Source organism: Dromiciops gliroides, chromosome 1 (assembly GCF_019393635.1).
Source record: "Dromiciops gliroides isolate mDroGli1 chromosome 1, mDroGli1.pri, whole genome shotgun sequence".
NCBI lineage: Eukaryota > Metazoa > Chordata > Mammalia > Microbiotheria > Microbiotheriidae > Dromiciops > Dromiciops gliroides.
Window position 1 is genome coordinate 45,607,204 of NC_057861.1, and position 11,824 is coordinate 45,619,027.

Consider the following 11,824-nt stretch of genomic DNA (forward strand, 5'->3'; position numbering starts at 1 on the left):
GCTTTATCAGATTAACTGCCTGAGGGGTCCAGGACACAGAAAAGCTTAAGAGGCCCTGGCCCAGACAGTCTCTAAAAGTCCTTACAGATCTGACATTCTATGTTCTCTGTCATGATAATCATCACACCCCCACAGGCCAGTGTTAGGTGATAATTCAGGCAGAGGTATGCTGGAGCCAGCTTAAACCAGCTTTTCAGCTGATTGTTAAATTTTCAGTGTGAGCATTTACATCTCAGAAAGTAGCAAATGCTACACATCAGGGCTTGATTTGTTGTTGGTCTAGACTTAAGTGATGGAGAAAATAAAAATAATGAATATTAAACTTAAAATCATGTCCTGTGTACTTCTTCTCCACCACCCTATTCCCCCCAGAGATCTGGCTGTTCAACATTAAACCAAATATGCCTAAATTCAGGGATTCCTATTCCTTCTCATTATGAAGTGATGTAGGAAACGAAATGCTATCAACTTCTCCTTTTGATAACTAGAATGATCTGCTAATTATCCAGCTCCTCATGTTGCCTCCTCCTTGAAATGAAAATTAGCTGATGTAATTGAAGAGCTTCTTCCTTTTCCTACGAGAGAAAGAATATGAAAGGGGATGAAATCATACCTAGCAGATTTTCCTTCAGGATTTCTCAGTTTCCTTCTCAGATTCAGTATAATCTTCAGTGATCTGAAAAGACCAGAAAAAAATATCAGGAAAAACATACGGTGGGTGGGTGGCTGCCATGGCTATCCCTCAAAGAAGTAAGGATGAGCTGAGGATTTAGATCCAAGAACCTCAGAGGGCAGCAGGCATCTAATCCAAGCCCTCATTTTAGAGGGGCCCAGAAAACAGAAGTGACTTCCCTAAGGTCACACAGGTATTAAGCAGCAGAGCTGGGATTTAAACCCAGATCCTCTGCCACCAAAAGCCACTCTCTAAAGGCTGCAGGTAGAGCCCGAAACAAAAAGCATCCGTTTGCATATCTTACACAGCAGAAAACTTGGAATGTTCATATTTGCTTTGCTGCTGAAGGCAGGAGCTATTCTTGAGATACTCTTCTGATCTTTTTGAAGCAATGTGTTTGTCCTTTACTTGAATGGCCTTTGGGGAAGGCCAAGGATACTGTGCCCCAACAAACAAGCTAATGCCCTAAGAATTACTCCAGGACTAAAACAAGGACTTTTACTTTGAAATAACACTTTGTAAAGTCTTTTCTAAGCAAGTCTTACCCAAGCAAGGTGGTTACTAGAAGTCTAGAAATGGCAAATGTCTTTTCTCCCTCTAGTTTTTGTTTTGTTTTGTTTTTGCAGGACAATGGGGATTAAGTGACTTGCCCAGGGTCACACAGCTAGTAAGTGTCAAGTGTCTGAGGTCGCATTTGAACTCAGGTCCTCCTGACTCCAAGGCTGGTGCTTTATCCACTGCAGCACCACCTAGCTGCCCCCTCTCCCACTAGTTTTTAAAATGCATTTGGCACCGCTGCTAACATAAAGAGGTCTGCCAGGAAAATGCTGCTTTGAAGTCCCTTGGATACTGAAGCTTTTGGGTGAATTCAACTTGCAAGTAAACACCTGATAGTCTTGTTTAGGCATTTCTGCTACAAATAGAGTAGGACACAAGAGATTTTTCTGCAGGAGCTTATCTCCCTTAGAAACAAGCAGAGCAGCCAGCTTCTTTGGAATGATTTCTCCTTCCTGAGGTCAGGGAAGGAAAGGTCTGATTTTGTCATGAATAGAGAAAAGAAGGCCAAGGACGCACAAGCTCCCTAAGGAGCGGGCTGAGAAGAGAGGCTGCAGCTAAAGCCCTGCTCAGATGACGGTGCCTGGCTCCAGGCACCTGGACATCCTTGACCAATAGAAAGAGGGTTTCTTAATTCACATGGCTCATATGTCACCAGCAGCCTCATCCACTTGGGCTGTCAGCTCAAGTGTTTCTTTGTTTGGTGGAGCCATTAGAGAAATCTCTGAACTAAAGTCACATGTTTCCTCCTGGAGATTAACTCAAATTGGAGCAGGCAAATAATCCAATCTTTTCACTCACCGTCCAATTCCTAAGAGAAGTGAAAGGCCCCAAAGGGCCGTACTGAGTATCCACCACCTGGTAGAGTTGATGTGAATAATCTTAGCATCCGCGGCCCAGGCAACGTGCTCACAAGGGTAATAGAGCTGATCAGCAAGGTTACTGATGACAGACAGCCAGCGGATGATAGCATCTTCCTCCTGCAGAGGGACACAGATGGAGGGAATGGGAAGAGGGGGTGGAAAGGGAAGAGAGAGGAGAAGAATAGGGGAGGAGATGAGAGGGGAGGGGAGGAGGGAAAGGAGCAGAGAGGAGGGCAGGAGAGAAGAGAGGAAGGAAGGCAGGGGGAGGGGAGGGGAGGGCAGTGGTCAAGATTGTCTTTTCTAACCTCCCTGGCACACTCTATAGTTAACTCGGTGACTTCACTAGGCAATACTCCTTCCCTTCCCTCCCTTCCCTGCCAACTCTCTGGGCCAAACAGTTCAGGCCAAAGAGCAAAAGCATCCAGAGTCTTTCTGACAATAGAAACAATGCGTGGCATTATGAAGACAACAGCTGGCTTTTGCCACGTCCTGCAGCTGCAGCGAATTCTCCCCCAGGAATCGTTTTTTTGCACAAACTCCATGGTTCAGAGCAGGGGTGCTGCGAGGGGGGCCATTTAGCCTTCCTCTCACTACCCTGTGGAGCACAGCCCTCAGGCTGAGGCAAAAGCGGTGTCCATTCAGGATGTGCAGCCAGGCATCAGAGGCCCCAGCCCAGCCTGTGGCCTCTCACGTCCTGCCCCCTTTAGGAGTCCCCTGCTCCTGCCAGGTAGCTCACCCTCTGTCTGAAGGAGGGTGGTAGCCCTGGGGAAAGAAAGCAAGGGATGGACACAAGAAACACTGTGGAACTAAAATGGATAGGACTCAGCAATTGGCTGGATGTGAGGAAGGATAGGGAGCACTTTGCCCCTCAAATGCCTCCTCTTAGCCCCTCTAAACCCTGGGCATATGTGGAGGCCCTGAGGCCCTGCTCAAGCCCCACCTCCTTCCGGAGCCTTTCCACCACCACCTCGGGCTGCAGGGATCACTTCCTCATCTGAACTCCTGGAGCACTTGTGGGTTTGCCCACTGCTTTGGCATTCAGCCCATGGTGCCTTCTGTGGTTAGAGCGTGGGGGCACCCTAGTCTGGAAAGGTTGGGGAAGTGTCCTCTTTTTAAAGAGAACCCACCTAAAATAGAGAAGGAGGAGGAGGAGGAGGAGGAGGAGGAGGAGGAGGAGGAACCAGGCCCCACTCCCAACCTACTGGGCTAAGAAATGACGCTGGATTGGCTTGCTGATGAGACTGCAAACCATCCATCTACAGTGTAACTCAAGACACTGGGTTACATGTGGTCTCCTTTACTGTGCTGTGTAATACAGGGCAATATTATTGGAGCAGGGAACTAACAAACTATGATCTATTTAGAAGGCCAGTCTCCAAAACACAACCAGGAAGTCCAGGATGTCTTCTCAGATCTCCATGGGAATGAATGCCTGGAATGTACCTGGTAGCAAAACAAGCTGTCTGCTATTCAACTGTGTTGTGACTTGTCCCAGGCAATGGTGCCTTAGCAGGGGCTGAGATCTGCATGGAGTCTAGAAAAGGGAGGCCAATGAGGAGGAGGGCATGTCACGGCATCTTGGACACTGTCCAGAGAAGAGTGCCTTCAGGATCAGTTATTTGGGGGGAAATGCTCCCAGACGAGTAAAAGGCTCAATGACATTTCCGTGAGAACACGGAAGGCCATCTGCTCTGATTCCATACACATCAAGCACCTTTTGATTCTGGATCCTGGATTTCCACAATTTCTAGCAGTAGGAAAGGTACTAACTAAGCAGGCTGGGGTCACTAGCGGTGTTGTGAGGCACGGCGCATTCATAATACTGCCCACAGGATCAAAGGCTTGGAGCTGGAAGCGACTGCTGGGGGCATCTTGTCTATAACGACTGTTCTAAATGGCAACAGGGAGAGAAAGGGATGGCCCTGCTTCTAAGCGACCAGATGGCCTGACCGTGTCACTTCTGTGACTTCCTTCTCTCCAGATCCTCAGCACTCTGGCGCCGTCCTCTATTTCCTGCCTTCTCCTACCATTACCCTCCAAACAAAACTACACTGTTCTCTGGCCCCTGCTACATTCCCTCCCATGGACCTTGGGTTTTGCCTAGAGGGAGGGGTCCTAACCTGGTGTTATGGAACCTTTCAGCAGTCTGCTGAAGCCTGTGGACCCCTTTTCAAAATAAATGTTTTTAAATGCTTTAAAATTTCACAGGATTAAAAAAAATTAAACAAAACCAAAAAATTTCACAGGATTGCAACAGAAAACAGTTACATTTAAGAAATACAGCTAACAAAATCTTAAACAACAACCAAAAAAAATGCATAGACCCCCAAAGTCCTTGGCCTAGAAGGGTTTGCCTCCCTATTTTCACTTATTGGAGTCCTACCCATCCTCAAAAAGACTCAAAAGCCACCTACTTTATGAAGCCTTAGCACTTCACTTGTACCTTTCTGATACATATATAGTGTAATGTTGTTTAAAAGTGATCTATATTTGCATGTTTACTTCTCCACTCAACTAAAAAAATCTAAGCATCCAGCACAGTGTCCTGTAAACAAATAGTAAATGCTAAATAAATGTTTGTTGAATTGAATAACCTTGAATAATAAATGTTTGGTCTCTCTCCAGTTTCACCCACGTGAATTAGTTCCCTAGAGAGGAAGCAGATCAGATCCTCTCATCCTTAAAACAAAAACCTTCCCCTCACCTTTCCATCCCCTCAAACTAACCTTCTACATCTCCCTTCCCTTTCGTGGCTAAACTCGAAAAAAGAATCTACACCCCTTGCGGCCTCGCTTCTCGTCATTCATTCACAGCTAAACTACTTAGAATCTTGTGTGACAGAGACAGCTTTCTCAAAAGTCACCAGAGTCTCTCGCTCCTTTGTAAAACGTTATTCCCACTGATCTCTTTTGTTTTCACATCACATTCACTGCCACCTCCTACCCCGTGAACCATCCTTTGTAACAAAAATTTTAAAGGAAAGAGAAAAGAAAATCAGTTCAGCAAAGCCAACCCACCAGTTGTTTTGACAGCACGAACAAAATCCCACACCTGCTGCCCATCTTCCCACCTCTTCTCCAGGGGCCAAGCTTGGTCGTTATAATTGCAGTGCTCACTTTGTCTTTTGCTCCTTCCCTTTAGATTATTACTGTCATTATGCAACATATTTCCTTGTTATCCCTTTCACTACCAATGTCTTCCCAAGCTTCTTTGAATTCTCCTTATTTATCATTTCTCATAACCCAGTAATAGTTCATTACATGATTAATGTACCACAATCTATTTTGCAATTTCCCCATCAATGGGCATCTATGGTGGGTTTTTTTTTAATCAGTCCTATCATTTCACTCCTCTCTACCAAGGTTCATCCCTCCCTCTCTAGGCTTAGGGTTAGTCTTAGGACAGAGCTTCTGAATCCTTTTTGTGGCTTGGAACCCTCTGGCAATCTGGTAAAGGCTATGGATGGACCCTTTCTCAGAATCATGTTTTTAAATGTTTTAAGTAAAATACATAGGATGACAAGAGAAATAATTCTAGTGAAATCCTCTTATCAAAATATCAACCAGCTCATGGATTGCAGATTAAAAATTCATCCTAGAGAATGCCTGGGGCTCTAGGAGGTAAGGTGACTCATCCACAGTCACAAAGCACAAATGCGTGTGTGCGTGCGTGTGTGTGTGTGCGTGTGTGTGTGTGCGTGTGTGTGTGTGCGTGTGTGTGTGTGTGTGTGTGTGTGTGTGTGTGTGTGTGTGTGAGGGACCCAAGGTCTTGTTGACTTTGAGGCCAGCCACAAGGACACTTCCACTATACCCCGCAGCCTCTCAGCTTTCCACTTCTCTGCCACCTTAAAAATACTGCTGTGCACATTTCGGTCTATGTGAGACCTCTCTCTCTCTGTTTCTGACACCCTTGGGACACTTTTGTTACCTTCTTCCCCTAATTCTCGATGCTTGCCATACACCAATGACTTCCTAGTAAATCTTGGGGCCTTTTCTCAATCATCCTCTGCCCAGATGGAATGTCCCACACTCCCATCATCCTGCATCCACTCTTCTTTTTAGTCAATTCACAGTCAGTTCTAGATCCTGGCTCTAGAACTAGAAGCACCTTCAGAGACCATCTTGTCCAACACCTGAGGCCTAGAGAAAGGAAGCAACTTTTCTCAGGCTGCACAAACAGCAGCCGACAGGGCTGGGGCTTGAGGCCAGGTCCCTTTCTCTGGTTCTCCTCCTTCTGTCTGCCTGCCCTCCACAGGCCATCCTCTTTTTCCTACCCTGTAACCTGGATATTTGCCGGTGCTTTATCCAGGCCCCCTTCTCTTCTTTTTCTTTCCTCTCCCCTGGTGATCTTATTCACTCCCACTGAGTCAATGATCAATCCTTAGCAAGTGATTCCCCAAACTACAAATAGAGCCGGGTTTTGCCTCTGAATTCAGTCCCGCACCTCCAGCTATACTGGAAGACATCTCTACCTGGCTACTTATGGCTTCTCCGACTCCATGTGTCCAAACTGAACTCATCATCTCCCCTAAGCCTGACCATTCACCCAACTTCTCTTTCTGTTGATGACATCGCCCTACTCCTTGGCACCCATGCTCAAAACCTGAGCTAGATGCCTCTTTCTTTGCCTTCCCCCATCCCCCCAATCTAATCAGTTGCTAAGTCCTACTGACTCTAACACCGCAGTTTCTCTTATCTGTCAGTCAATCAAGCAGCTTTATTCAGCACCCACCACGTGAAGCCGCTATCACCTTTTCTCCATCTATTCTGTACTTCACCATCCTAGCCCAGGCCGGTTTCATTTCTTGCTTGTGCTGCTTTAGCAGCTTATCGCTGACTTTCCTGTCTCCAATTCATCCTTCATACAGATGTCAAAATAATCCTCCTAAGGCTGAGGTCTGACCCTCTCACTCCTGCTAGAAAACCTTTGATGGCTCCCTATTGCCCATGGCCAAGCTACAGTTTCATACTGCCTCATCAGCCTGGAGCTTCCCATCCCTCCCACCTCTTTCTCACCCCCTAACACACTAAACCACACACCTCGACAGCCTGATCCAAACTGATCTACCAGTTCCTCCAGAGCCTGACATGCCAGTGGAGTCACACGAGCCATCCCTGTACCTATGATGACCTTGCTCTTCACCACTTCCTCTCAGTGTCTGCCTTTTCTTTGAGGCTTAGCTCAGGTGCCAACTCCTTAGTGAAGCCTCTGCTGAAAGTTTCCTCCTTCTCCCTCAACTTTTCTAGAGTATCTTGTCTGAAGCTCTCCTCTGTCCTTCGCACACACTCATTCACTCACACATGTACATGCTGCACCTGTCCCACTCCTTATTTGCAAAGACTGTGTCACATGCTGTCTTTGTGTTTCTGATATCTGAATATAGGGATAGGGTTAAGAGCTGGATCTTTGATGTGGTTATAGGGAACTCCCTGATGAAAAAAAATTCCTGTTACCAATATAGGTCAGTATCTGCACCTCTCTATGGCTTATAGGCTTAGAAAATTGTCTAGAGCACTGAGAAGTTAAGTGATTTGCCCAAAGTCACACAGCCAGTAGGAGTCAGAAGTAAGATTTGAACCCAGGTCTTCCTGACTTGGAAGCCAGCTCTATATCCACTAGGCTGCACTGCTTTGCATAGAGCAAGAGTTTAATAAATGTTTGTTAAATTGAATTCCTGAGTCTGAAGAGGGTACCAAATGTCATTCGACCCCACCAGGACACAGCCTCTAAGGAAGGGCCAGGCTTACCTGTCAGAGACTGCTACTGACTGCCTAGTATAGTTCTTTATGTTCTTATCTTTAAAAAAATAAGGCAAATAACTGCCTCCTAAAATCCCTTGCGATGCAAATGTGGGGCCTGGCAACTAGAGGCAATTCCTTCTGGAACTACTGGATAGAGCTTTAAGCTGCTAGGGCTGACTATAACTAGGGAAGACAGGGAGAACCTGGAACTGAGGGAATGAGTCACAATTTAGGAAGTCCAGTGAGGAAGAACGCCAAATAGGGAATAATCGTAATGACTAATCTTGGTTCTAGAGAACCAAGTGAGTATGGGTGTGGAATGCTGCACACAGCTAGACATGGTCACTGGGTTGGTCAGCCCTGGCCAACTATTTTTTTTGTTACATGGGCGGCTGAAAGGATTGGGTAGGAGGGCATATCAAAAAACATCTATGATATGAAAACAAATATGTCAATAAAAGTTTTTTTTTTTAAAGAAATTGCACTTGTAGAAAATTCTTTTAGATGAGACACTACCGAGCTGGACCTAGTGCATGGGAGAATGACTGAATGGTAAAGGGCCTTACAATCATGCCATGGAGGAAGGCGAGAAAGTGTAAGATTACAGAACTCAAGCTGGCACCTTAGAGGCCATCTTGATTATATTTTTCATGTTTAACTGGACTGAGATATCCAGAGGTCCAGAGCTTGTACATCTAATTAGACTCTAAGAGCCAACAGAATTCGAGTTCTGTGAGGGAAGGGACCATATCTTATAGCTTTCTGTACCCTCTGCAGCAATTAACACAGGGCTCACCACTGCCACCCGGTAATAAATGATTTCGAGTTAGAAGGGCCTTCAAAGGTCATTGAGTCCAATCTCTTCATTTTCTATATGAGAAAACTGAGGCTCAGTGAGCGGAAGTCACCTGGCCAAGGGCACACGCTAAGCAGCAGAATCAGGCTTCAGGGCTGGCTCCTTTGACTCCTCACCCGGTGTTCATTTTTCTCTACCACCATGACATAGGTTCCTAGGGTTTAAAGCTGGATGTATCCTTCATGGTAAACAATTTATCTCTAACAAGGTACCTCCAGGGCCCACAGGGGAATTCATTTGTCATAGTCTGAGTAGACTATTCCACGATCCTTATGTTGACTCTTCTCCCAAAGGAACAAGCAACATTATAAGCTCTTATAAAAACCAAAAGTGGGTTTAAGCAGCCTCTTTTAATGATTTTTTTGGTTACACCAAATCTAAAACATTATGTTTTTACGGAACAGTTCTGAGGTGGTTACCTTAGCACCCAGGCCATACTGCTTGCTGTATGCGAGCATAGCCAGGTCATCGAACAACCGCAAGACTGTCCTGCAGTGGTTGAGCTGTGCAGATATCACCAGGAGCCTCTTCCCTACTTCCGATTTGACAGAAGACTGCTCAGCCAGGAGCCCACCGACCAGCTGACAGCCATAGCTCAAAGTCCTAATCTGCAGCAAAGCAGAGGCAACAAGCATGAGAAAGCAGGGCATTGATTTATGATTGTATCAATCTGTCTGCAGTAACCAACTATCAATTTCAGTAACTATCTGGGTTTTCTGCCCCCAACCAGACAACAAAGCCCATTTCTTACACAATACTTCATATCTTTCCACCAGAGTGGGTATGATTGTGCAGGGCATATCATATTTGCTAAATAGAGAATATTTCAATAAAATATTCAAAATTCATTTTCAAACATGATCATTCCTGCTATCATGTGATAAAACCCCTATCTGGTATTGGTAATGGTGATGACTGAACTAATGAATTTTAAGCTAAAAAGTGGAAATTCAAAATGATAGAACGGTATCTGAGGTTAAAGCAATATACATATGTTACTGGAAAGTGGAAAATGTGACTCAGGTGACCTGGGAAGCATTGGAGATATGAATTTGAAACCAACCCCCAGGAGAAAGAACTACTTCAGTGTTACTTGATAAGTGTGAGCCAGAGGATATCTGTATGCTCACTTATCTGGAAGATGAGTAGGATAAAAAGGAAGTAGAGAAACAAACAAAAAAGCACCCTGTACCAATCTGTATAGCATACCACCCTCAAAAATGACCATATGGTGAACACTTTGGAGCTTTCTCAGGCTACATACAGTAATCATCTAGCATTCCCTTGACAAATAAATCTATTAGTCACTCCAGTGCATAACACAATTCTCAAAAATGATTTGTACTTTACTGCAACATGGAGTCTTGTTACCTTTGCCTTTAGCATCAGTGTCTCTTTTTTCTCTTCCTCACTGCCACAAAATTACAGAAAATTGATAAAAGACTAGGCCTCTGCAAAAGCTTTAAGTTAACGGCAAATATTTTATGATAAATGGTACAAATGTAACCAGCACTTTATGGAAGACAGAGCCCTGGCTAGGGAGCCAGGAAACATGAATTCTAGTCAACCTTCTCCTGAAGAGAAAGCTATCAGTTGTTAAATTTAAAAACACTTTTATAACCATTAAATTCAGGACAAGTAACATTAATCTTTTAGAGAAAAAACATATTTAATGTATATCATAGCCTGGTCACCTACTAGACAGTGAGGTCCATGAAAGCATTAGCTTGTCATATCTTTGTGTCTCACATACTGCCTTGGAGTACAGGCTCTGTATATAGCAGCGACAGGGATGGGGACAGACTGGACTTAACGATTTCATGTGGGTAAAGGAAACACCCAATTGAGGAAACTCTACCAATTCAGGTCTGCATCACCTCTGCAGATTAAAAGTTTTAGAGAATTGCCTAGAGAACTGAAAAATTAAGTGGTTTGCCTATGGAGTCACATAGTCTGTCAGGGAGGTTCAGAAGCAGGCCGATAATGGCCCCTCATCTGCACAATCCTTGTAGCCCTCATTTGAATATAGAGATCTGTAGAGCCACAAGAAAACTTAAAATTGTCTAGTCACAGGATCACACAGATTTAGAACTCAAAAGGATGCTATCCATTCACCTTACGGATGAGGAAACTGAGGCCCAGAGAAGTGATTAACCCAAAGTCGCTGAAATATTGAGTTGCAGACCTAGGATACAAATGACAGTGTGGTTCGGTGCAATGGAAAGCAGGCTGGAATTGGAGGCAGAGGTCCAAGACTCAACGCCTGCATTTCCCACTTAAAATATCACTGTAAGTTTGAGGTCACCTACTTCTCTGGGTCTCACCTACTTCATCTATAAAACGAGGAAGCAGGACCAAGCAGATTATGTTTGTTCACTTAAGACCTGTTTACCACGGTCCTCTAGCTCTTTCTGGTACACCAGGAATCCCAGTCCTGGGAGGGGTTCAACCAGTCCAGGAAAGGTGGGGAAACTGAGGCTCAAAGACCAGCGCTGTCCGGGCAGGGTCCTGCCCCAAAGCAGGGGCTGCGGTGGGGGTCTAAACCCACGTCTTCTTAGTTCCCAGAGGCCTTAGGGACAGAAACACGGGGAGCCCCCCCCCTACTCATTTTACTGAGGGGCTTCACTGCTTCTGACACTGGCTGCGCGAGCCTGCAGGGTCATCCCGCCCACGGAACCTGGGGCCGGGACTCCCGGGGCCCACAGTCGGGCCGGGCTGACCTTCAGACACGAAAAGGAGGAGGGGGGCACAGCGCGGCCCCGCCACCCTCCCCCGCCTCCGAGGTCCGGTCCCAGCCCGCCCGGGGCCTCACCAAGCGGTCCCGGCCTCTATAGGACTCCAGCGCAGACACCAGTCCGCTCAGCGCCGCCATGGCAACACTTCCGGGGTGACCGGCGGTGACGTCAGCACGCCGTGACGTCAGCACGCTGTGCGAGGGGCAGGCACTCGGGGAGGGGAAGCGCTGCGTGCTCGCGCGAGGAGGGCGGGGCTTGTCGGGCCATTCATAAATCCCCTCCCGGTGTGGCTTTCTGGCTCGCACTAACCTGGGCCCCTCTGTTTTGGCCTCATATGTTTAGATTTCCATCATCATAGATTTAAAGGCGGGGGTGGAGCGAGGAGGGGGAGAAAGGCCTTT

The 11,824-nt window shown here is 46.1% G+C and overlaps 1 protein-coding gene across 3 annotated transcripts in view; it reads right to left on the minus strand.

Moving 5' to 3' along the window:
* The window catches only part of PEX11G (peroxisomal biogenesis factor 11 gamma), a 29,532-nt gene extending 17,914 nt beyond the window's left edge, over positions 1 to 11,618 (minus strand). For all 3 annotated transcript variants that reach the window (XR_006354236.1, XM_043979649.1, XM_043979650.1), the window contains exons 1-4: positions 11,501 to 11,618; positions 9,108 to 9,296; positions 2,030 to 2,208; positions 614 to 676 (exon numbers count right to left, since the gene is read on the minus strand). Coding sequence is in view for 2 of the 3 variants with exons in the window: in XM_043979649.1 (XP_043835584.1) it covers positions 614 to 676; positions 2,030 to 2,208; positions 9,108 to 9,296; positions 11,501 to 11,560 (491 nt within the window). In the remaining variant the exon portion in view is untranslated. The remainder of the gene's footprint in view (positions 1 to 613; positions 677 to 2,029; positions 2,209 to 9,107; positions 9,297 to 11,500) is intronic.
* Positions 11,619 to 11,824: the final 206 nt, after the last annotated feature.